At 47.0% G+C, this 25,860-nt stretch overlaps 1 protein-coding gene and 1 long non-coding RNA gene across 2 annotated transcripts; one reads left to right on the top strand and one right to left on the bottom strand.

Annotated features, from left to right (window-relative positions):
* The first annotated feature begins 5,991 nt into the window (after positions 1–5,991).
* On the top strand, positions 5,992–24,774 carry LOC149524034 (uncharacterized). Its single transcript, XR_016350001.1, has 3 exons — positions 5,992–6,124; positions 15,898–24,217; positions 24,646–24,774. It is a non-coding gene; the product is annotated as an uncharacterized LOC149524034 (long non-coding RNA).
* Positions 6,017–25,359, bottom strand: LOC102443795 (uncharacterized). The gene is made up of 6 exons (XM_075934396.2): positions 23,750–25,359; positions 17,151–17,325; positions 15,814–16,018; positions 13,539–14,158; positions 8,520–8,665; positions 6,017–6,812 (listed from the first exon to the last, which is right to left on the bottom strand). The coding sequence occupies exons 1-6, from the start codon at positions 25,357–25,359 to the stop codon at positions 6,017–6,019; spliced, it is 3,552 nt and encodes a 1,183-aa protein (XP_075790511.2).
* Positions 25,360–25,860: the final 501 nt, after the last annotated feature.

Genomic DNA, 25,860 nt, shown 5'->3' on the forward strand with positions numbered 1-25,860 from the left:
CTGTTCAGGACCAGGTGCTAATTAATTGAGGGCAGGTGTCTGTAACTGCAGGTTCCCCTGCCTCTCATTTGTTTCTCTCTGCTTATTAACAACAGTTAACCTTGCACTGTTGGTTTGCTCAGTGACTAGCTGCTGTGTTATTTCCTAAAGTAAAAGATTGCTGACTGAATACAATAGCAGCAGCAGCCTCCTTTTAAAAGAGACAATGACAGTCCTAAGAATGGTCCACTTTGGAAAGGGACAATATGCTGAATGTTGCTATGCAGAGTGTCACAATTCTGAGAGGTCATTTTAAGGACTTGAGAGCAGCTTTGAACAAGTTGTTTGCCTAGTTGGCTTTTATGCATCCTGCTCCCTAATGCTTACAAGATCTTTTCGTCCAGGTTGCTGAAATATTTGTGCTATATTTTCCCCTTATTTCTAATGGCTCAGATTAAGTCACATTGCACATGATGTTGAATTAGTTGATGCCTCTCTGGAGATGGATGGTCCAGATTTGGCTTTATAAAATGTCTAGCAAGACCAGAAATCTAGGGCCTTGTTAACTGCAATGAGTCTTTCTTCTTACTTGCTTCCTGTACTTGATTCGTAGAATTGAAACATTCAGCACCTCGGAAATTAGTCCATATGCAGATTCCCTTTCAATAGCTGTAAATTAAAAGCAGATGAGCAGCTGAGTACATAGAGGATCCATTAAAGGCAAATATTGTTTAAAATGTAACTAGACCCTCTCTAAGCTCCCCCATTTGATCTGTTGGTTGACACACTGTACTAAACAAAGACTAATGTACCTAGCTCCGTAACTATAAACTTTTTAGTTTAGTGATTCAGTCCTTATATAGTTGTACAGGACCAAGCACATTTTTTCTCCTACAAAAATAGTAATGTACCCCTGATACATTATTTGGTGTCTTAATGAGGCCTCCCTTTATCTTGTCTAGAGGGAATGGGCCTGTTTTACTAAGAATTGGGCTCACGTGGCTTTTGCCATGAAATCTAGAAATACCTGGAATCTGACAAATGTGGCTATCCAAGCAGTTGCACAGAATAAGATCAAGATTTGCACTAGATGGCAGGCTCTGTCAAGTTAAGGTGAAAGGCTCCTTTAAAACAGCTTCTCTCAGTCTGGGAGAACTGACACACATCAATTGAAAGATACCCAGTTACTCAAATAGCCACTGTTAAGAACATAAGAATGGCCACACTGGGCCAGCCAATAGTCCATCTAGCCCTGTGTCCTGTCTAGGATCTAGAACTTTTACTGGCAGTGGAAGCCTAACATCTTTTAGATTTGTTTATAGTGAAAGCAAGTGTTAGACAGGAGGGAGCTATTAGGATCACTAAGCTTGTATCTTCTCTTAAGAGAACTCCTGCTGGAAGCAATGAAATGGAGGAGTCTAACCCTTTCCTTCACGGGAGAGAAAATGGATCCGCCAACATCTTACTGCTTTGTCCTTCTGGTTTGGCAGTTTCAGACTGATCTAGCTGAGGATCTGTTATGAGTGCTTAGCACCTCAGAAAAACCTTTATAACTAGTACATCGGGGCGCTGAAACTGCCAATTTATTTAAAAACAGCACTAAGAAACACATTAAAGAAAAGCACATGGCAATTCACCAGATGTTCTGTCTGTGCCGTTGGGCACATGTAAATTATTGCTACACTGAACTTTAAATAATGGAAAGGCTCAGGCTACCACTGAAGAGGAACAAGGCACACTCTGCCAAATAGCAATTGCCGCAACATTGCCATTTACATCAGCAGCACCGGTTCAGTCTGTTCTATGCTGCTCTCCAGCTGAAAGAGTGACACACAAATCACCCTGCCAAATGAGGAGGAAAGGGGGATAAGGATGGTGTGTGAGAATAGGATGCCAGCAAATTCTGTTCTACAGTCCGGGCCTTTTCCTTAACGTTACAGCCCTGATTCAAAGAAACTACTGCACTGACTAGTCTTGGAGAAGAGGGGGCACTGGCATCTCCTAGACCAGTCATTCTTGTACAGACACCACTGTCACCATTGACAGACCAAGGGCAAAGCTCTGACACTTCAATTGAGGGGAATGAGCACAGTTGTTATAGGAGCTGAAACCAGCTTCGGTGCTATCAGCATCTAAAGCTTTGTCCCAGAGATCCAAATGAGCAGAGGGTCCCAGTGCGTAGCCTTGAGTTCTTAATGAATTACTGGAAATCATGATCCTGTCATCTGGAAAACATTCTACTTTCTATCACCACAAAACCATGCCAAGCTGATTGCAGAATACATGAAAACGAAAGCTATCTGTCAGTTATTAAGCAGGTATTAATGGTACTAGGAGCTGGAGGCTGTGCTCAGATCTTTACACAAGGAACCAGTTTGACTTTCAAATATGGGCTGGATGCCTGGTGTGGGAACCTTCTTGTACAATGTTTTTTAATGAGCTCTTGTAATGCAGGAAGAGACTTACCTCCAGCCTGGTATGGCGGCACCTTCCAAGTAAGTCTGTCTGTTTCTAGGAAGTTGAAAGAGCAATTCTGGCAGCCACAACATGGAATGTGTACCCTGGGCCATTTCTTCTTAATAGGATTGCCCCCTGCAGTTGTGTATTTCTTAATATGAAATGAATAACCGCATTAAAACAAGAAATTTCAAAGTTTAATAGTTGAAGTGAGGAAAGAATGGTGAAAATGAATCTGCTCTATCATAGGGCCAGCAGAGCTCAGCTAGGGACAAAAGTGACTAAGACATCCATCTATCTTGGGGTGACGTGTTTGTAATGTGTGAGAAGGATTCAGCAAATCCCCCTCAAAGTGAACTATGAAAGCAATTCTTGGAGGTCACAGGCAACTCAAAGCAAAGGGTGTGCAGGTAAAAAGAAAATACTGTTGTGTAGACAAATATTTCAGCTTTTGCTCTTTGGATCAGCAGTCAGGGTGCAAAGTAACATCTCAGCAGCTACAATAGAAATCCTCAGAGCTGGATCGTTGCTGGTTCTGCAGAATCATTTAACTCAGCAGTAATCAGACTTTGTAAGACTGAAGGTTGCACTTGCAAATTCCCAGGGCCCCAAGGGCTACCTTAATCTTCTTAAATATTTACATCATGGATCAAAGGATAAATACACACATGTATTTTCTCAGACATGAACCTTCTTGGATGGATTAACAAAAATACCTTGTTGGCTGTGTTCAAAGTGCTTATAACCCCTCCCAGCTTGGTGTTATCCACATACTTTATAACATACACTCCATCATTCAAGTCTCTAATGAAAATATTCAGTAGTACCAGTCTGTTACTACAATAGAAGGATCTACTGCTGGATCCTACTAGATACATCCTCTGTTTGACAGTGAGCCAGTGATAATTATTCTCTGAATAGTTTTTTCAAACAGTTGTGCACCTCCCACACTGTAATTTCATCTAGACCACGTTTCTTCAGTTTGCTTTTGAAAATGTCATGCGTGACACTGTCAACAGCCTTACTAAAGTCCAGACATACCTTGTGTACTTTTCCTCCTCTAACCATTAGGCCAGTAACCCTGTCAAAAGGGGAATTAGATTGGTTTGGCAAGATCTGTTCTTGACAAATCCACGTTGGCTATTGATTATCATTCTATTATTCTCCAGGTTTGAACAAACTGGTTGCTTAATAATTTGTCCAGTATTTTATCCTAGTGTTGAAGTTAGGCTGACTGGTCTATATTTCATCATGTCCACCTTTCCACCTATTTAAAAGATAAGTACTATCTGTAGCTCTATGACAGTGGTTCTTAACGATACTGCAGCCTGCACCCCTTTGGTTCTCAAAATATGTTCTCACGCCCCTAATTAAAAATCGTTGAAGTAGGTCAGTTCTTTAAACCTAAGATATATCATAAAAATCTGGCATGTCTCGCACCCACAGAAAGGGCATCTTGCACCCCCAGGGGGTGCGTGCACCCCAGGTTAAGAACCACTGCTCTATGAGGTCTCATCTGCTGTCTGTGAGTTCTCAAAGGTAATCACTAATGATTCAGAGATTGCTTCAGTTCCTTAATACTCTAGAGTGAATTTCATCAGCCCCTGCCAACTTGAATACATCTATTTTATTTGAATATTCTTTAGCCTATTCTTTTCCTTTTCTACCTTGATATCTTCTTCCTTGCTGTTAATTTTAATTGTGTGAAGCATCTGGTTACAATTAATAGTTTTATTGACAACTGAAGCAAAAAAAGCAATAATCATTTCAGCATTCTTGCAGTGTGTTGTCCTTTATTTGGTCTCCTTTCCAATTAATTAATGGACCTATACTTGCCTTAATCTTTCTCTTACTTCTAATGTATTTCCTGAACCTCTTGGTGTTGCTTAATATGCCCCTTGCTTGATCTAACTCATTTTGTGCCTTAACTTTTTTCATTCTGTCCCTATGAGCTTGTGCTATTATTTTATACTCATCTTTAGCAATTCATCCTCATTTCCACTTTTTGTATGTTTTTTTTATTATTTTTAGGTAATGAAAGTGTTCCTGATGGACCCATGTTGGTTTCTTACTGTTCCTCCTATCTTTTTTTCCATGTTGGGACAGTCAGCCGTTGTGCCTTTGATATTGTCTCTCTTATTGTCAGCTGTCTTGAACTCCTTTTTCCTTTAGAGATCCTTCCAATGGGACCAGATATATCAGCTCTCTGAGTTTGAGGAAATCTGCTTTTTTTAGTGTCCGTTTTCTTTATTTTGCTGCTCTCTGTCTTCCCTTTCCTTTGAATCATGAACTCTTATATTGTGGTCAGTTTCACCACATCTGCCTTTCACCTTCACAATCTTTATCAATCTATGCCTACTGTACACTGATGCCAGGTTATCTAGTGAGAATTAGTGTAATATGACTGAGTCTAGAAGAAACTGTATATTATCTTAACTACATTTCCTATAGACTTACTTGGACTCATCTCTAAATTTTGCTCAGTGAGTGCAAACAACAGCAGTCTGTGTTTCCTTGTTCAGCTAAACACAATCTGCAATCAATGAAATTCTAATCCTAGAAAAGAAGTGGACCCAAAAATAAACAAAATACCCATCTAGGATCATTGAAACATAATTATTAAAACATTTTGTTGTTAAACTACAGTACAATGTAAACTGTTTCTTTTTTAAACTTTTGAAATACACTAGATTACATCTTTAAATAATCACAGACTTTGAAATTTACTAGAAGTGGTTACAGACCCTTATTTACAAACCCACAGTTCTGAAATATTTCAGATGTATCATTATATCAGTCTTCTGACATATCTTAAAGCCAGTTAAAAACCTGATGATTTTAAATGTAGGGGATATTGCTCTTCCAGAGTGTTCTACAATTATTTTGGAAAGAAAGCTGAGTACATTTCATCTGCTTTTTCGGTTTGTACTTTCATACAACTCTGATTAAATCTGAGCAAATCTGCATCTGCTTTGTTTGGTTTAAAAGAGAACAATTGATTCCCCCACTCCCCCCAACAGCATATTTCACTGAACTCAGTAGGAATCAGATAATAAAATATAGTTCTTGGGAAAGAGAGAGGAAACCAGTCAAACTCGAGAGTTATACTGTCCAAACCTCCTCCTTCATTCAGTAATACTGCACCAACCTTTGACCTTGGCTTTATTTAATGCTGATTAAATATGTGCAACAATGATACCTTACTCATGATCAAGATGAGCTCCTCATCACAGCCCTGTACTGTCAAGCACCTGACACCATTAACTCTCAGTGCAATATTAACAACTTTAGCTCATTAGTTTCTTTCCAGAGACCTGCTCCTCATAAGAAGTCTAATCATAATAGGCGAATGAGTCACAAATAGGATGTTAAGTCCTTCTTGCTGGAATCCCAGGTGAGGCTGTAATAGCCGGTTGCAATGCTGCCAGTAATTTATCACCCTCGTTAGGCCAGACTTATTCCTGGTGTAACTCCACGATTGTTGATAGAGTCAGGGTTGAATTCAACCCTTGAGTCCAGGGACGGTTCCGTGCAGTTCTCACTGGTTTAGCCCAGTCTTTTCCAACATTCTCCCTAGATCTCAAGACCTGTTATGGGATGTGCTTATCATGATGTTGGGCAGAGCATTCCGCCGCTTCTTCCAAGAACCCAGCTCTCTCGAGTATCTCCTAATCTGCCTGAACCAGTGGTGAGTTCGCGCTGTGTCCCCGTCCCGGAATACAAATGCCTCCCGCCTGATCTCAATGAGCTCAAATGTATCACTGCTGTCGGGGTCTGCGGAGACGACGCAGTTACTCAGCCTCAGGGGTTCCCTGAGCAAACTGAATTTCCCATTGTTTTTGTCCCGGATCAGCACCAGGACGGCATCTTTCACGGGTCCCAGCTCAGCAGCCTCAAGGCTAGAGTCAGACACTCGCTTTATGTTGACCATAAGCAGTACCTGCATGTTCTGAAATTTCAAGGTCTTGCTGCCCTTCTTTACCCATTGGCCATCAGGCGGCTGGGCAAGCTGCAGGGGCCCTTCCATCACAAAGCGCGTCTCCTCCCGCAGCCAGCCCATGGTTTTGATGGCGGTTTCCCTCATCTCAATATTGATGACTTCCCTGTTCTTCTTGCTGTCTTGGCGGAAGGAGCGCAGGGTCCACGTGTTCCCTTCCTGCTTGGTTTTCATGTTGATGTGTTCCAGGTGGGACTCAATGCGGCTCTTGGCTTCCCGCAGGCTGCCGTGATCCGGGTGGTACTCAATGGTGGCTTTGATGATCCTGCTGAGTAGCAGCGGGTACTTGGTGACTCTCTGCAAGGGGGCCATCAGGAAGGATCTCAGATTCATGCGCCGAAGCACCGTATTGTCGTTCTGGGAAACGTTGAGAAATATTCTGTGGGGGTTTAAAAAAGGGAATCATCCCAGGGTCGTTCTGCCAGCAGACAATGAAATTAGAATGCAAACGAAGGACTGTCAGAACACTGGTATTGGACCCAGCTCCTTAGACAGCATCCTTAGTCAATGCACCACAGTGAACCACCAGCCCAGACTGACAGACTTGAGTGCTAAAGACCTGCAAGCCCACAGCACCATGCCGAAGCCTCTGATTGGATGATCAGGCAGCATGCTGAGGCCTCTGATTGGATGATCAGGCAGCACCCTCACTGGGTATGTTGGCTACATAAAGGCCCCAACAGGAAGAGGTAGTTTTCTGAAGAACAGACCACCACCTCCCTTAACACTGCCTTGCCACCTTGCCCTTCCTCAACCCATTGACCCAGCCCCTTGCATCGGATCTTCCAGCTACTGATCCCTGAGAGAACTCTGACCATTGCCCTGCGCTGCCTCTGGCGTGGATTTCCCCAATGGCCGTGTACACCAGACTACTGCTTTGTAATGCCCCTAAGCCCCTGGACATTACAAGGGCATCATGATGTGAGGAGCTGAACACCTGGGACCCCCGTTGGCTTTCACAGGCTTCTGGTGCTCTGAACTTCTTAAGTTTAGAGTTGTCATCAGCACCTGAGGGATGCACTGCATTATGGAACGAATCGCTTCGCTTGATAACAGTTCTCCACCAAAGGACTGTAAAGTGTTTAGGGCCAGATCTACAGCTGGAGGGAATCAGCCTAGCCTCACTGGTACCCCAATTTGCATTTGATAATAACCATAGAAATGCAGAGCTGGAAAGGACCTCATGAGATCACTAGCAGCTCATCACCCTGCACTGTTGAGTCAGGATTAGTTATACCTGGACCCTCTACTACAGGGCTGGGGAATCTTTTCTGGGTAGGGGGCCACTGACCCTCAGAAAAATCAGTTGGGGGCTGCACACAAGTGAGAAGCAAAAAAAAGATGATGATTCCCCACATTTCCCTTGCACACCAGAGCCTGGCGGAGGGGAGAGCACGTGGGGACAGTATGGAGGCTGGAGCGCCAGCACAGGCTCCCCAGGCCTTAGGTTTCCCACCCCCGCTCCAATACTACTACTGCTCTTATACAGTGCAGTTTGTCAGCAGATCTCAAAGCACTTTGCAATGGAGGGCAGTAACATTATCCTCATTTTACAGATGGGGAAACTGAGGCTCAGAGCAGTGATGTGATGTGCTCAAGGGCACCCAGCGGCCAGTGGCAGACCTGTGAATATGGCCCAGGGCTTCTGAGTCCCTCTCCCGTGCTAAACGTACGTGGCCACACTGCTTCCCACTGAGGAGTCTACCATACAGTGGAAAACATGGCATTGGTAAGCAGTGACTGAGAGCTGTTCCCATTTTGGACTGTTTGATGACCCATATGAAATGAATTTGCTGGGCCTCAGTCCAGTCCTGAGTGGACAAGTGTCGGTGTCATAAAATCCACCACCACTGGTGTCCCTGTGGGGTACCCCAGCAGAAAGGCTAAAGACCAAATGGGCTAAGGAGGGGGAATTACCCTCTCGCTCCTAGAGGGAGTCGCATCAGGCCAGAAGTGACGCACCTTGGGAAGCCTGAACTGCCTCTTTCCCACATGGATGGCTTCAGTCTCTAGGCGCCAGGGCTGATGCTTTTCTGAATCTCTTCGGTTCTCATAGCCCACGACAGACACACTCAGCCCCCCCTACCTGAGTAGCTCTTTCTCCTTCTCCAGGGCATTGAGCATGTTCACCGAAGAAGACTGCTGCAGACAGTAGGTCTGAAAGGCTGGCAGCATGTTGACAAACTCCAGAAAGATCTCGCCAATGCACACGGTCATCAGGTCCTCGTCACCCTGCAGACACACAAGTAGCCAGGTGGTCAATTGAGGAGAGACGGGGGCTCGCCTGGGCCGATGCCAACCCTGGGCATGCTTCCTCGTGGGCAGCGCACTTACTACACTAAGCAGTCACCTTGTGTGCAGGTCAGACTACTAAGCCTGGTAGCGTCTGCATGAGAAGAGTCTGTGGACCAGATTTTCAGAGGCGCCAGCTCATTGGACATTGAATCTCCCACATTGCTCAAGACAGCAAGAAACGCCAAGGCTAATTTAATGGAAACAATCCTTCCTGCTTTTTAATTCCAGGAGCTTAATGCGCTTTACAGTGAGTGTCCGTTTTCACAGATAGAGAAATGGAGCTGCAGAGGCTATGGCCCAGCTCTTCAAAGGCATTTAGATGCATATCTCTCATTGATGTTAATGGGAGTTAGGTGCTGAACTACCTATGAGGAGCTGTGGCTAAGTGACTCACCCAAGGTTACACAACACTTCAGTGGCAGAGCTGACACTAGCATTCTGATCTCCTAAGTCCTATACTAGAGTGCTGCTCCTGAGGCTGAACTGCTTTCTTCCAAGTACTGCTGACAGCATCTGCAATGTAGGTGATAGAGAGCAGCCTGCAGAACTGTTGGGCTGCTTATTTAAGTTCTTTGGACTTGCCAGAATCTGCCAGCTTGATGGGTTTTTTTTTTTTTTTTGCCAGGGCAATAACCCAACAGGAGCCTCCTGCCTCCTAGCTAAGACCCCAGGACCCTCCCTCCCTCAAAAGCACACAGATCATGAAGTTTCTGGGGGTCTGAATCTGCCTGCTAGGAAACTGATCCCCATCTTTCTTGGAAACTTGCCCAATCCTCTCTTTCCTCCACTCTGTTCCCCTTTGTGCTCTGTGCCACAGTCACCCTTGTCTTGCTGAAGTGCCTCCTTTCAGGGCTCCCATGGGAGCCCATCCCCATCCATCCTGTCTACACTGGCACTTTACAGTGCTGTAACTTTATGACTCAGGGGTGTGAGAAAACATCCCCTCCCCCCCCCGAGCACAGCAAGTTACAGCGCTGTAAAGCACTAGCGTGAACCAGGGTACAGCGCTGGGAGCCTCACTGCCAGCGCTGTTAGCTACTCCCCTGGTAGAGGTAGTTTACATAGATTGCTGGGAGGGCTTTCTTCCTACACTCCTGCTGTGGCCACACTTTCAGTTGAAAGTGCTGCCATGGTACCGCTTTGAACTTTTAAGTGCTAACCCCGCTGCAGCTCCCCCACTTATCGACCCTGGGAGCTAACCCCGCTGTGGTTCTCCCTTTTAAATGTCTAAAGCGCAGCAGGAAGGACCCAGTGTGAGCCCGGATATCTGATTCCCAGCTCACGCCGGGTCCCCCCCCCATGCTTCTTATTTTTAAATGTATTAAGAGACAGTAGGCTCTTGATACATTTAAAAAGCAGAGGCATGTCTGTCTCCCTGCCCCCCATGGAGATGGTGCTGGGGGGAACCAGCTTTTGATAGAGGCAGCAAGTAGGGGGGAAGTGACTAGTTGAGGGACTAGTCAACGATCCGATAAGCTTTTGCTTATTGGATAGTCGAGTAGTCGCTTACATCCCTATTCTCCCCAGCGGGCTGATCCAGAGCTAGTACTGCTGCCCATTTGCCACAAAGGAGTGCCAGGGAGGGCTGACACCAGGGCTCGTAAATGACACAGACAAGGTTTGAGAAAAGTGGGCAGGAGTGGAGCGTAACTCAGGTACTGTTCAGGGATTGCCTTGTCTCTGTCCTGAGCTATCGGGGCTGGCTGGTGCACCAAGGTGCCTTTAATGGCTCTCCTCTGGGCGAGATGGGACTCTGCAATGCTTTGTAAAAATAAATTTCATGGTAAATTGCTGTTTTCTTTCTATGCATGTAATAAAATAAGACACAGAATAAGAATTTGGTGTCAGGCAAGGCCATTGGCTGGCTCAGATGTTTGCATACCCAGTACCCTGGAGTTCGTGCTGTGATACTGCTGTGAGAAAGGTAATAATCCTGTAGCCTTTTAGTGCAGGAATATATTGCGGTGGCAAAGAGGGCTACAGACAAAGGAAGAAAGAGGCAGCCAGAGGGGAGCAACTGGCAATACAAACAACAGCTGCTTTCACTGTCCATCTGCTTGAGAAATTGCTGACAGGCAATTCTGACTTGGCACATGTCTGTTCTTCCTGTGGAAGACGCTAGGAACCTGGGGCCTGGCTACTGTGTTATGGAAGTCATTGCAATTAAAGACATGCATGTGGCATGGTTTACATATATGTGTGTTGGGGGAGGAGGTGGTCTCCAAAGTATGTAAACTTCCGGCTTGAATACTGCAGCTAATGGATTGTGTTCCCTATGAAGAAAGCAGAAAGTCTGAGCTTGTCACCTGTACACCCCTGCTGTACTAGGCTTATGTTTTGTCCCACCCCACAATCTCTGTATCAGTGGGCTGGGTATCTTGGGATAGCATCCCTGCAGCCATGTGGCAGTGATTGCATTGTGCTGTGCTGTGGGGGAGAGTCAGATGAGGGGGTGTCATACAATGCTGCACATTAAGGGTGACCAGCAAACTGTCTGTGCAAAATGCCCTCAGCTTTAAGCAATGTTTGCTGAAAGCCCCCAGCAGCCAGGCTAAATGGAATTTGGCACATCACAGAGCCAGCTTTGGCCCTCAGGTATCCTTACATAAATCTGGAGTTAACCTCACAGCTTTGGTTTTCTAGATTTGCAGTTACGTAATTGATCAGAATTGGACCCGGTTGGCTTCAAGTGTGGTCTTATCTGGCACCATATCCTGATTCTGGATCATATTTCATTACACACATGGAAAGGAAACAGCTATTTACCATGAAATTTCCTTTTTTCTACTGAAAAATGACTATGTAAAAATGGCACCTTCTGGCTTAGCAAATCTTTTCTCAGGGTTTCTGTGTCAGATCTGCACCTTTTTTTAGTGGTTCTTAGCCCTGCAGTGTCAACCTGGCTAAGGGCGAATGTCCCTTCTGGTTAAGGATGTAAAAAGTTGTTTAAAAATGGAACTGCGTAACTGCTAAAAATCCTCACAGTTATATGCGCTGTGAGCTCTCTGGGATTGGGGCCAGTAAGGCCAGCAGTGAAGCCGGCTCCCAGGAGGCTTTGCTGTGGGCTCTGCAGCTGGCTCTCCAAGAATAGGCCTGGCAGCCCCTGCCGACCCTGCTCCGAGAGAGCCGGTGTGTGGGCCCTGTGGGACTGGAGCAGCTCCCTGTCCGGGGTGGGCAGGGAGCTACTCCAGCCCCTGCCAGTTAACCGGAACCTGTAAGCTTGACCCTTAATGGGTGAGGCTTGCTGGTTACATTTACATCCCTTTTTCTGGTGGATCAACAGCTCTGTGTACCAAGCTCAGATCGGTTTCTCTGTGTGGCTAATGGGTAGAGCTGCTCAAATCATTTGTCATGGGCAGTTTTCCACTGCAAAATGGTGTTTTGTAAACGTCAACATATTTTGCAGGAACATGTCAATTTTTAACACATTTTCAGTGGAAACAATGTCACATGCTTGGATTTGAAATGTAGTGTTTTCCACAGATCAGCAATTCTGCTTTCCACCAGCTCTACTAATGGAGTCACCCGTGCATAAATAAAGAGTGTAATCTGGCTTGAAGAGTCTTGATTGGTGACAATGTACGAAAAGGAAAAATCCCTCTGACTCCCTGCTCCAGGCTGAGTTTGCAGGGCGGGGCAGGCATTACATGGAACATTTTTTCTGTGTAGGCTGAGCACCTGTGATGGAGAGACAATAAGGATGTTGCCCCATGATGTCAGTTTTACAGTCCCCGTTGAGCACAGAAACACATTTGCAAGAGCCCTATTTGTCCTTTCTAATCCCAGACTCATTTACACGGCCCGTTCCCCTTGTGACATGATAATCCATCTTGAATTTGGCTGGTGAAGTGACATGGGCTGCAGAACCCACACTGGAGCCAGCCTGTGTAGTGGGTTGGGAAGGTGCTTTGGGTTTCCAACATGATGTGGGTTTGCAGAGGTTTCATTTGAGACACCTTGCGAAAGCTTGGAAGGTATTGCAAATGCCGCATGGACCTGACCTCCTGAACACAGGCTCTGTGCTCCGAGTGACTTCTACAGTCATAGACCACTGCCCGCTTTCCACAGGCTGGGGCTTTCTAAGATAGTGGGAGCCAGTGGTTTGACTGGAGTTGGACATTATTGGACCTATGTTCATTATGCCCACTCTGCAGGGTCCTCCAGTGTCTGGTTGCTCCTCCCAGAGCTGGCGACACTCCCGGAGGCCCCAATCTCTAATGTAACTTTTGTATTGCTTGCTATTCTGAAGGGACTGTGTTCCCCACTTGAGGTAACGTTACACTGGTGGTTAGGTGAAACCTCATTGAAGCTGGTTGGTGCATCAGCTGCTCTTCTTGCTGGATAAATGTAAGAAGCAATTCAGCTCCTTGATGGAATAAACAACTAAAAAACAGGAGCCACCACCCAAAACACAAGCCACCTGCAAGGCTGGTCAGGGAGCTGAACTACATGGGTGGAGGGGTTTGCTTGTGGATCGAATGCAAAAGCAGGAGGCTTGGTATTTTTGATGGAGCTGTGTGCACGAGATAGAGAAGCAGGAAAAATGCCACAAAGGCAGCCGCATCAAAGAAGCCCCAGAGACAGCCAGAGAAGCACTCAATGCATGAGAAAAAACTGAGACAGAGGCCTTTGAACAGAGTGCTGACTGGTAAGAGGCCGAGAACTGGGAAACAGAACCCATGAGTCCTATCCTCAGTCCCGTGCCATAACCACCAGACAATGCTGCCTCTCAATTATTACTATGATGTGGCCTTATTGACCCAGCCACTGATCCTAAGGGCAGAAGCAAAGCTGAGTGCAGGGATGGTACCTGATCAAAGGCTTGGTCAATTTCCTCCTGGAGATACTCTAGAAAATTTTCATTGAGGTCAATCAGCTCCTGGATATTGCTGAACACCACCAGCAGCTGCTCGTGTGTCAGCAGCCCAGCCGACTGCATGGGGAGGTAGAACTCCTCCTTGATGATCCGCAGGTCCTCGCCGTAGCTGGCTTCTGTGTTGACGAACTCCAGGATCGACTCCTTTCGCTCTGTCCGGCGCTTCTGGCACTTTGCACACAGGTCTCGTCTCTTGTTCTGATTCTGTGTGTCTGTCTCCACTGGGAAATCTCTCTCGCCGCAGTCCGTGCAGGGCCGGTGCGCCTCCCAGGCCTGCAAGGAGGTCAGTGTTTCAGAAGCCCTGTTTTTCCACTTCCTGGCCAGTGCTTGGCCGATGCCGCTATCTGCCCGCTCCACCTCTGCTGTTCTGGTTCTGGTCGTGCCACCGGCCTCGGCATCATCCTTCTCGTCGGCTAGGCCAACGATGCCGCTGTCCGCGCTCAGGCTGCTGACGTTGCTCCAGCGGTGCTTGGATCGCAGGGAGCTGCGTGGGGCATGGCTGTTCTCATCAAAGCTGCTGCCATAAGAGGCGTTTGCTTTAGCCACCACTGGACCTGCGCAAAGCACAGACACAAACATGGCTCAGGATAGGAAGAGCTCACTCAGCACACTCCAAGCTGGGGGCTTGCACCCGCCTGTTAGTGCCTGTGTCAGGAGACTCTGCAAACACACAGCCCCGATTCACCGGGGCTTGTGCACATGTCAGCTCTGACTTCAAACGCTGCAGCTCACTCACTGAGCTAGGTGCAATCCTTAGCTGGTGCAACTCAGCAGAGTCAATACAGCCACCCCGTGTACAACAGCTGGGGATCTGACCCTTACAATGGACCTTTAATAACCATCGGTCGCTCAGGGATTCAAGCTGGGAAGTGCAGCAAGGACATCGCTGGGCTTTGGGTTCTGTGAAATGGCTTGTGCTCTCTCCCCACCATTTATTCTGCAGGGCTCGGTATGCTGTCTAGTGCCAGGCAAATAATAAGCCCTTCTGCCCCCTCCCCCCCATGGATGTTTCAAGGTTGTGATCTGCTGAGGCTAAAAAATAAAGCCGACAGTGGTAGGGGATGTTATTCAGAACGTGTACCTAGAGGGAGCCAGTTACCAGAGGAACCTTTGAGTGCAGGAACCCTTTTATTAGTTATCAATTATGGACAACATCTTGTGAAGGGGCTGTGCAAATCGCACAGAAGGGAGGAAGAGGTTAATGGGCTGCTGAGGGCCCGATCCACCTTAAGTGTGACACCTGAAGCAGATGTCAGGCTTTCTGGGAGAGGCTAAAAAGAGAGAGCCCAGCTCAGCTGGTGGAGAGCAGGGACCCGCCCCTGGGGAAGGCTGTTGCCTGTCAGGGCCTCTCCAAGAGAAGCGAAGAGTTAGTTTCTTTGTGTTTAGTGTGGAGTTTGGAGGCCCAGAGCAGTGAGGGGCCTAGCTAGGGAGGGCTGCATTGTCTCAGTGCGGAAGGCGCTGCAGGGAGCAGTGGAAGCCGTGGAGGGGAGCAGAGGCAGAGCCACTGCTGTGCTGTGCTGTGCTGTGCTGTGCTATAAACGGGCAGGTGGGAATGCCTGTGGCTACACACCAATTAGCTCCTCTTATCCGTGTCCTCCCACCCTCAGGGCAGGGCAGTTCCAGGCACTGCCTCCCCCAGGAGCAGGGGCTTTGGACCGAATCTCCTCTCCCTTATGCCAGTGCAGATTTTGTATCTAGTAGGGCCATTGGATCTCTGTGTCAGAGCTGGGAGCCCGTTCTGGAGGTGAGAGCAGGAGTTGCCCTAAGTCGAACCCAGCTGCCCACAGTCCCTGATGGCCTTTGGGGCAGCTGGGATTAGCCAGAGCATAGGAAGCCTGGCCATGTCCCCTTCCTGCTAGTCTTCCGCAGGAGGGGATCCTGTGGGGTGGTACAGAAATGGCTAAGTCTGTTCACATGCCTGCTAGGGCCCCCTCCCTCCACTCTGGGGCTAGCCCAGGCTACACCAGCATCACCAAGCTCCATTTATACAACACCCGTGACCAGATTCTGAATCCTTTACACCAGTGTAAGCCCAGAACGCCCCTGAAGTCTGTGGAGTTACTCCATCAGTGTAACGGAGATCAGGATCTGGCCCATCACCACTGAATTCTACACTGCCCCTGTTGAGGGAGCAGGGTCTCCTGTTACAATTAGACCAAGGAAGGGCCAGGGCAGTCCAGCCGTTCCATGCAGGTACCGGTGCAGGTACCGTGGTCTCTCTCCTGCCGGCGCTTCTGCGCGTGTTGCCGGGCTGCTGCAGCTATCTTCAGCTCCAGCTGTTTTCTTTTCACAGCGTCCGTTGGCATGGGGTCGCTGAAATGAGGCCGCAGCCGGCACTCCCGCTGGGCTTTGGTGCAGCCTGCAATGTCCTGGGCAATGTCAAAGCTGGATCTGCGGCAGCTGGGGCCAGAACTCTGCAACAAAGGCAAGTGGCATTAGGACAGGGGCAGGGAAATGATGTAAAGCTCAGTCGGAGCTGAAAGCAGCGATAGAGACAGCAGGCGCTCTGCAGGCTGCAATGACAGAGCCCGATCCTGCTGCCACTGAGTCAATGGCAAAGCTGCCACTCAAGAGGGAGGCTGTGCAGTCTGGGGCTAGGACCACAGCATGGGGGTTAGGAAACCTGAGTTCAAAACCCAGCTCTGTTGTGGGATCATGGATCACCTCTGTGTCCTCTTCTGCTCTCTTTCTCTGCGGTTGTATAATGGGGTCCTGATCTAGGCACTGCTGTAATACAGCTACCAGTGCCAGCAGAGTAAGACTGAGCCCACTGTCTCTGCCAGGCTCAGGGTAGGTCTACACTGCAACGCTCTTCTGAAATAACTTAGTCTGCGTCTACACAGCAGGCAGCTATTTCAAAATAGTGTTGAAATACTGTCAAGCTGGAGGACTTCTTACTCCGGCTCCTGTAACCCTCACTGTACGAGGAAAAAGGGAAGTCGGAGGAAGAGTGCTCTATTTCGAAACAAGTGCTGTGCAGACGCACCCTATTTCAAAATAAGATACGCAATTGACATAGCTCAATTTGCATAGCTTATTTCTAGTTAAGCCCTGCACTGTAGACGCACACTCAGATGGATCAGTCACTCAACAGGTCCTGTTTCAGCCACATCTTAAAAAACTAACCCTCACTGTTTAAAAGAGCTTGAATGTATGATTAGTTGGTTACACAGCGAGTGTCCGTGCTGCGCTCGAGGGGGTGGGGAGGTGGAAGGAAGTCCTTGGGGGTTATTTGGAGATTATACACACACAAAGTGGTGTTCCGGCCTCAGCAAGCCAGGGGTGGCCTGTACAGAGGGGAGGGAAGAACTAGCGCCTTTTACACTAGAACTTGCCAGGAAAAATCATTGAATTAAAAATAATGCAACAGGAAAGCATCGTTTAACAAAGCAGAATTGATTTACAACTTTCCTTTCTACCTCCATGCCTGCAGTCAGAAATCAGCCTCGTTCGTATCCCCCAGACTCTCTCACTGATTAGACACTAATGGTGGCTAGTGCCCAGTGCCAGGCATGTGCCTGGGGTCAAAGAGGAATTTTTCCTTACGCTTCCTGCAGGTTGAATGTCACTAGGTGTCTCATCATTTGGCTTGTTTTTCCACCTCCGCGTTGCCATGGAAATTACTGCGTATTGGTCACTGTCCTCCAGAGAAGAGAGATCAGCTTTCCTGGGGTCACATGATTCTGTGGCTGGGGAGTCGGCAGCAGTCTCTGCACTGCAGCTGCAAGGGAAGGAGCAGATACCGATCAACATCATCTACCTGCATTTGCAGCCACACCTAGGAGCTAGGAGGTAATCTGAAATCTGAGCACCCTCATTCAAAGAAGAATCCAGACAGGAAGGGTTTGCGCCGTTCTCTTGTTTTAATTAAACACGTGTGTGGTTTAAGGATCCAAAATGAGCTCAGATCTCACAGCAGTGCAAATGCAGAATAACTGCTCATGTCTTGTAGACTCATGGGACATTTTTTGTTTGTAAATTATGAGGAACCCCCAATGCAGACCAGAAACATATTTTTAAGACCAGTTACATTCTTGCTGTTATTCAAAGAGACACTGTCAACATACAAATTATATTACATATGTGAAAAATGTTACCTTCTACGGGGACAAGCAAGCCCTAATAGTTCTATAAGTTAAACAGGAAAATATTTTACCCTTAATTTTTTTCCAGCTTATTAAATATGGGCCTAATTCAAAACTCATTGAAGTAATTGGAAAGAGTTCTACTGAGGGCAATGGACTTTGGACCAAGCCCTTTGGTAGCATTTAAAGAAGCCTGTAGTCCACCATTTCCATGCTGTACCGCTTACATTTTGGGAATGATCCGTTTCTTTGTAGTCAGGTCCCACTCTGTGTGGTAATCACTCAGTCACAAGGGACTTTTAAAATGGGAAAGAGTGGCTATAAAACCATAAAAACTGGCCCAGAAGGAGACTGTAGTGTCTGGCACTGCTTTGAACTCATTTTAAAAAGCATACTCAATTTAAATTGATTTAGTTGGGATTGGTCCTGCCTAGAGCAGGGGGCTGGACTTGATGACTTTCTAAGGTCTCTTCCAGCTCTATGGTTCTATGATTCTAAATGGCCAGTGTCTCTAATAAAATAAGTTATTTCTAGGGAAGACAGGAACAGGATTTGGTGGAATATTGATAGATGAGCCAATCAATGGGTGAAGAATAGGAGGGGAGTGCTCATGAGGACTTTGCTTTGGGTTTATATCACTAGGCACTCTGGAAGAGGAAGTTTCATTTCCCTGGGTTCAAATTCCTTTAACAAGAAGGGCTGTCCCTCAGGACCGTATACAGACAACCTTGGTGTAACTGAACAGGGAGATACAGGGGACTGAAATATCAGTGTTTGTGACTAACCAATACCTTTCAGCATGACGGCTTATTCTTTTCATAGCTTTTTACTCCTAGGCTACTGCTGACGCCTGACAGCGGCTAAACTGCAGCTCCCAGTACTGTCACACATTGATACTTCCTTTATAATTAGGGATGAGTGAACCGGCTCAGCTAAAGAGAATGAGCACAGACCCCAACCTGAATCTGGTCCTAAGAAAGTGAGAACTCAGACTGAATTTGAGTTTATTAGGCCTGAATAGCTGGGTAATTTTTCAAATGAGTATTTTCATTTTCACACACTTCTGTGCTTCTAGATCTCAGCTGGACCAGAAGAGGATTTGCACAATTTGCGTATGATTGTGATAGTATAGATTGCCACTGTAATCGTGCAATGCTAGCAGAAGGCTGGGAATCAGGACCCCTGAGTTTTATTTCTGACTCTTCCACTGACCTGCTGTGTGGATCCTGTTATGCCCTGTCACTCTTTATGCCTCTATTGTCCCCTCTGTAGAATGGGAATAACAAAATTATGATGCTGTTCATATTACAGTGGCCTCTAAAATCCCTTACTGAGATAAGGGACCCACTGTGCTAGGAACTGTGCAAACATGAAGCAAGAGATTTTTCCTGCCCCAATCTAAACATACAAAAAGTGGGAAGGGAAACTGAGGCCCAGGGTGGGCAGCAACTTGCCCAAGCTCTCCTAGCAGCAGAGTCAGGAATGGAACTCATATCACCTGTTTCCCTCTGCAGTGTCTTATCCACCAGACCATACAGACTTAACTCACAAAGCTGTGATCATTCATTCATGTTTGCATACTGCTCGGAGCTCTTCTCATGAAATGTGCTCTGGGAATGGTGTTTGGGGAGCTCACTCGCAGCTTGAGTTTTTGTGGCTTTTATATATTTGTTGATTCTTCTAAACATTTCCAAAGGCGACCCTCCCTGGGAAATGGGAGTGTCCAGGTGGTTTTGAATGAGAAAAGAGTGCAAAAAATAGACTACTTTAGAGTGAAGAAATGAAATCTGCACTAGGGTTGGCCAGTTACAGGTAAGAAACGCAACAGCTCTGATTCCTACCGCAGTATCCACGCTGCATATGAATGCAGCTTTCTTTATATCTGCTTTGCTCACTACACAGGTTATTGGTGTTGCGGTGGGAGCTACACCACAAAATACGCTGCTTGTGCAATGTACCGGAGTTAATGCTGCTTTCCCCACTGTGGCTGCTGCACTGTGATTGGGCTGGTTTCACCAGTCCAAGGAGGCTCTTCCCAGTGCTGCAAGCATGATCCTTTAGCACCACAGAGTTGGAGCTCTCCTGCCATTCCTTCTCCCTCTGCAGCAAGAGGGGTGAGCTGGGATTCTTCCTTGGCTGAGCTTTTGGCTTAGGCTCCAACCTGTGCAGGGGCAGCCCACTTTGTGCACCCTGAAGCAGGCTCAGAGGAGTGCAAAGGGGAAGTGTGTTTGCACTCTCACACAGCTGGACAGCACCCGTTGGTGCGCAGCGGCCGCCCAGGGCCTGCTCCTTGCCTCTCGGGTTTTTAAATGTGACCTCTGTGATGTTTCCATGGCATCCTTTGTCTGTTACTGTTTGACATAGCGCTGTGGCTGGGAAGGTGATGATTACATAATTGACACCATACCTAGTGCAGACTGCCTACTGCTGTTTGCCTTCAAATCCGCTAAAAGGACCCACACTATCTTATCTTTGTCTAAGTCATGTTCCTGTGGGAACTCCACAAAGGGACGACTCTTTGGGATTAGTCTACCTATGGTGGGATATTGTCACCTGAGCCTGCTTTTAATTCATACTGCCTCTTTAAAAATGGCCCCCTGGAATCTTAACTCCATACAGTGCTCTCCCCTTTTTGATTTAATTTTCTGTGCAGTGCCCCGTTCACCACCGCAGATGTGGTTGCATTACAGTGGTGGGTAAAGCAATTCCCTCTGTAAGAGAGGACGTTTGCAAGCTGCAGTGGGGCCTTTTGGTGAAGGTTGCTATCTACATGTGCTCATTTTAATACTAATATGGTTGAATACTATAGCGGAGGCCCATTCCCAGCCCATCTCTAGCCAATGCTTCTGAAGTGATCTTCCTTCCTTTCTCCTCATCTGCCACCACTTCCACTGGGCCCTCTTTTCCCCTCTCATCAGATATTCCTCCAGAATCTAAAATTCTCTTTCCTCACACACTTGGCTCATTCAGACTCTTCCCTAACTCTGGCGAGAGTCTGCCACAACATCTTCTTGATAGTCGAACTCTTCCATCCACCAGCTTCGCTGACCTTCCTGCTCCCTTTCAGTTATTCCAGAGTTCCCTCTATTGTTCTAGCTTTCACCCATGTCCTTAGCGATGTTCATTTCCTTTTCTAAAGACCCTCTTGCCAGGACGCCAACATCTCTGCTAGCCCCTTAACTTAGGGCTGTTGTTCTCAGTTCATACACAAAGCACTATACCTAGTTCGTTTTCTCTTCTCTAGGCCTCAGAACTTCATTCCCTTGTGCATCTTCTGGGTTATTCATCTTCCCTCTCAGCATCCTCCATTGCTTCTTCCCATTTATACTTACCCAATCTGACATTCCTTCCTCTAGCCACATGCTAGCCTTATTCCTTCAGAGCTGTTCCTGCTGGATGTTCACTATCTTCTCTAAAATCGTCTATGCTGTCTGCTAGTCATGGCCCACTGGTGAACAGTGGGCAAGATGCTGCAGTTTGTGTTGGATCCAGAATGTGCCACACTTGACACCATATTGTGAGCCTTTCCCTAGTACCACCCGCTTTCTACCATATTACCACGCTCAGGACCCAGCTGCCTCTGTTCTGGACCCCAGTACGACTCTTGCTAGCTGAGCTGTTTTGTGTCTCGGAGCCTGGAGTGCTATCCATCCCGGCCTTGTGTGCTTTGGGATCCGAGGTTGCCACACTCAGTTGCAGGCCAAAGCACAAGAAAATTCAGCTGGGAAGAAATATGTGAGGCAGAGCCCAGCAAAGATGCAGCAGCACTGTCTGTCTCTCAATCAGCCACAGGGTTTTATCCATCACTGTAGCATCTCAGCACCTGTCACATAAAGTTGACAGCAGTAGCAAAGTCCCCAGTGGACTTAATGGAGTCTCTGGCACTGCTCCACCCAAAGGGTAAAATCTCTTGGGCTGTTTAGAGGTTAATTGGTCTGATGGGTTGATTTTTGAAGTTGGTTCACCTTCACGCTAAGCTTTCAGGCAGGCAGGGAACTATGCAGGGAAGTGAGAGGTTCCATGTGGCTGTGCGGTCTCCCTCTGAACCTCTTTTTACACTTTCCCTGATCTTGTTGGCTTTGCTTTTCATTGCCCTTGACAACAGCTCTTTCATCTACCAACTTTTTCTCCTGTGGGGTCTTTCTCCTTAAACATCTCCCCTAGGGAGAGAGAGACTGCAGGAGAACAGCCCTTGCCCTGGGCTTTCCTTCAATAGATGATCTCATTTCTATCTCGTCCTCCCAAATGCATAGCTGAACAATGTAAGAGTCCCCAGCTCTTTGCGGGCCCTTGCCCTGGATACTGATTCCACATGGCTTAGATAGCTCAGAAAGTGCAATTTACATGTAAACACCTAGGTAGGATTTACCCTGGTAAACCATTGTGTCTCCTCCCAGCAGGGACTCTTCTGTGAGCCAATGGGATTAAATGGTTCATGAGAGACTTATAGGTTTCCACCATCCCAAAGTCACAAATCAAATAAATGTTCAATGTTAAACTATTAAACATTTACATGAGTCTAAAGTAAATAGTTGTGGGTTACCAGGGAGGGAATTAATGGTACCATTAATTAAAGACAAAACTGCTTGGTAGAACTGTAACTGGGCACGTAAAACCAGGAGACACGTGATTCTCACTGATGTGTTCATCAGCACATCTTTCAAAGGCCCACTCCTGCTCCTGATGGAGCCAAAGTCAGCCCAAATCCACAAAGGTAGTCAAGCTCCTAACTTTGATGTCAATGGGTGTCAGGAGCATAAATACATCTGGGCCTCACTCCCTTCAGTGGGAGCAGGAGTATGTCCCAACTATTTCTGTGCCCTCTCAAGTGACATGGGAGTAAAAGTGGTGAGTTTGGATTTTGTTACAAGCCTGAGACTCCAGCTAGATTCCTCTATTGTGCCCCCCAGCTTTATGAAAATTAGCTTATGAATACAAATATGCATAACTCAAAGACACTTAATGCAAAATGGGTGATGTAACATGTCATTTTGAAAGTTGTAATTTGCTGAATCTGTATGTCCTATTCCTGTGCATGTATCTTTCTTGTATGTAAAATTAGAAATATTAAGTAGAAACTGGTTTTATTAGTGGATATATACCAGTAAAAGCCATCAGTGATACTTTACGAGCTTGATGACTTGGTGGTCAAGTTAACAACTTGTGAATGGTTTTGTTTTTCCTGTAAGTCCAAATAGTGGTTGCTCCTACGAAGACATGTGGCCAGGCTACCTGATGCTGGAACCCATGTTGGGTCTGGTACTTTTCCACTCAAGGTAAGAAAAACCTGAACTGAACAAAAGCATTCTCGCCTTGGGCAAAGGGATATAAACAGGGAAATCAAACAATAGAGGGAGTTGCCAGATGTCAGGAGACCCCCCCACTTATCATCTAAGATGCCTGCTGGAAATATCTAAGACTGAAATGGAGAAAGATTGGATCAAAGCTAGGAGGCTGCCTAACTTATGAAAGAGAGAATTAGAACATACTAAGAATTTGCATGTAGCAAGTTTCATAGTGTATTAGGATTAGCTGGTGTGTTTTGGTTTTTTTGGCTTAGTAACTTACTTTGAAATGTCTGTTTTCACTTGCACACACTTAAATCCTACTTTTTGTACTTAATAAAAACACTTCTGTTTATTATCAAACCCAATGTAAATAATTGTTCCCTAGGGGAGCAAACATGGTGCATATCTCTCTTTCATTGATAAAGAGGGCTGACCTTATGAGTGTCCTCTGTGTAAAACTCAGGTACTGGCAGAATAGTGTAAAGTTTGTGTTGCAAAACTAAAGGGAATGTTTGTGTCAAATACCTACTTCTATTAGGATTAAAAAATAGTGGAAACATGGGAATCCGATTTATGCCTAGGTACTGTGATAATACAACTAATAAATAGTCATATCTGTTGGGTTTAGGTTGTGTAACTCTGAGGTCCTATGCTGAGTGGCTGTGTATAACTGCAGAGTACTCATGCCAATGGGAGTTGCACGTACGTACGGGGAGAGAGACGTAGACCCCTCAACCAGGACTGCTTTCAGGGTCCCAACAGGGAATTTTACCTTTTCTTAATAAGATCCAGTGCTGAGCCTATGAACTCATCCTTCATTTTTTGTAGCTTAGCTCCGTAACTGGATAGGTCTGTGGCTTCTAACAGCAGCGATGGACAGCAAGAAGACTGGGCTTCAGAACCCAGTGCCTGTCCAGCGAAGTGAAGGACTCCACTCAGTTGTCTCAAGTCTAATCCCTGCTGCTCATCACTGCAGACCTCCTCCCCCTGCCCATGGATTGCTATTGCTGGCAAAGGTGATCGTGGAATCGGGCTAGAGCAAATAGGGACTGGGGACGTATCGGCACTTGATAACTGCTCGCTACTATCCTTCAGCAGACATTGGTTAGCTCCAGCTCCGCTGAGCAAACTGAAGCTGCCCCACGTGGCTGGAATGTCTCGATAATGGACAGAGCCAGCAGCAATGTGGCTTTCATGAAACACGTCATCGGAGTCATCCGCTGTTTCTGTGGAATTGCTGGTGAGTTTAGCTTCCAGGGCTTCTTGAGGCGCAGCTGTGCAGATGTTCTTATGGTTTTCCCTTTCCAGAGTCTGGCTTGCCAGAGACCCCTCACTCAGGCACTTTGTTGGCTCATTGGTACCTGCAGATAAACATGTCTCCTTGTTTCTCATTCTTTTGAACTCCTCAAAGGTAGGGATGTAGAGCCTCCCTTTACAGTGTCCTTTTCTGCTCAGCTCTCCCGCCCCTTTGGCTTCAGTCTCCCCATCACATCCCTTCAGGGATCCAGTGGTTCTGGATTTGACAATCTCTTGGCTTTCTCTGGCATGATGGAGCGTCAGGCTGGGAGAGCTGTTCTGTCTTCGCAGCTGCAACCTCCTCCGAGCTTCCTGCTTGATGTCTTCCGGACAGGGTATCCTGCATGTAAAACATGGCCTTTGTCTCCCCAGCACCACTGCAGAGCCATGACTGAGGGCAGCGTGTTCCACAAACACCGCACAGCAGTGTACAGAGCACCCGTTTTTGCACTGCTGACACACCCGGCATGCTGAGAACTCCTTCGCCACCAAGCTGGTCAAAGGTGCTTGGGGACGCACGGGTTTGCAGGGCACCGCCACCACCTTGGCGCTGTGAATCCTCAGCTTCTCCTTCAGTTCTTTTTTGGCATCCCCATGTAGGGCCCTCTCCTCCGGGGAAGGGAAAAGCCACTGAGGCACTTTGGCAAAAGGAGGAAGGGGGACATTTCGCGCAGGTGATGATGTTCGCTCAGAGTGCCTGCAAGGGTCTGCTGTGCTCGGGGGTGGAGCTCTCTCTGCAGAGCCTTCAGACCAGTAACTGGCACCTTTGTAGTGGAAAAGCAGCTCATTGTCCATGCTCCGGCAGTGGGAATACAGACTCGAGTCCGCAACTGTTGCCCAGTGTAGATTCTCAACGCTCCGATACAGCCGGGTTTCTGCGGCACTGGCCAAGCTTGCCTTGCCTAGGTGACATGAGTCTACAGCGTTGAAGTCCCCAGCAAGAATCCGAGTCTCTAAGCTCTTTAGTGGGTGCATGCTGCTAACTGAAAAATCCTTTAGGCCATGTTGTGCATACAGCTGATTATTCTGGCAGCTCAAAATCACCCGGCAGTGTTCCTGTCTCTCATCAACACTGATGTATGTCATAGCAAATGGACATGGATGGTCTAACACATTGGCCTTTACGGGGAGATGAGGGAGCTGGCAGATCACTTTGAGAGTCAAAGTCCAGACCACAGACAGCAGAAGCCTGCTGCTGGGTACTCACATTAGAGAGCTTTCACATCAGTAGAATCACCAGACATAGAAGGAAACCTGTTAACATAAGGAGAAAGAAGTTACTGAAGTGGTTCGGTGCAGATACAGACAGTGCAATAGCAGATGTTCCTCTAGGGCATCCAGAAGCCACAATCCCTACACAAGAAGGGAGACAGCTGTGTCACTGGGAGGTGCATTGTATGGTTTAATTGGTCACTGCCATCTCTAGCTAGTCCATTAACTGCTGCAAGTAGACCATTTTGGAGCGGTTCGCTGAATCCATGTTACTTAGATAGCGTGGCAACAGACACTGGAGAAATACCTGCTGCTGTTATAGATCACAGATAGGGCTCTGTTTTGGGGTTCTTTCATTTAGGGGGTATTGTTAGC

This window comes from Pelodiscus sinensis, chromosome 7 (assembly GCF_052426305.1).
Source record: "Pelodiscus sinensis isolate ZL-2025 chromosome 7, ASM5242630v1, whole genome shotgun sequence".
NCBI classification, from domain to species: Eukaryota; Metazoa; Chordata; order Testudines; family Trionychidae; genus Pelodiscus; species Pelodiscus sinensis.

Bases quoted from the DNA above. Each gene is read 5' to 3' on its own strand.
- LOC102443795 (XM_075934396.2), bottom strand. From the start codon at position 25,359: ATGACATACATCAGTGTTGATGAGAGACAGGAACACTGCCGGGTGATT. The intron at 16,019-17,150 runs GTAAGGAAAAAT...CCTTTGTTGCAG, and splicing joins ACATTCAACCTGCAGGAAGC to AGTTCTGGCCCCAGCTGCCG. The intron at 8,666-13,538 runs GTACCATCCCTG...GTGTGTCTGCAG, and splicing joins TTGACCAAGCCTTTGATCAG to GGTGACGAGGACCTGATGAC.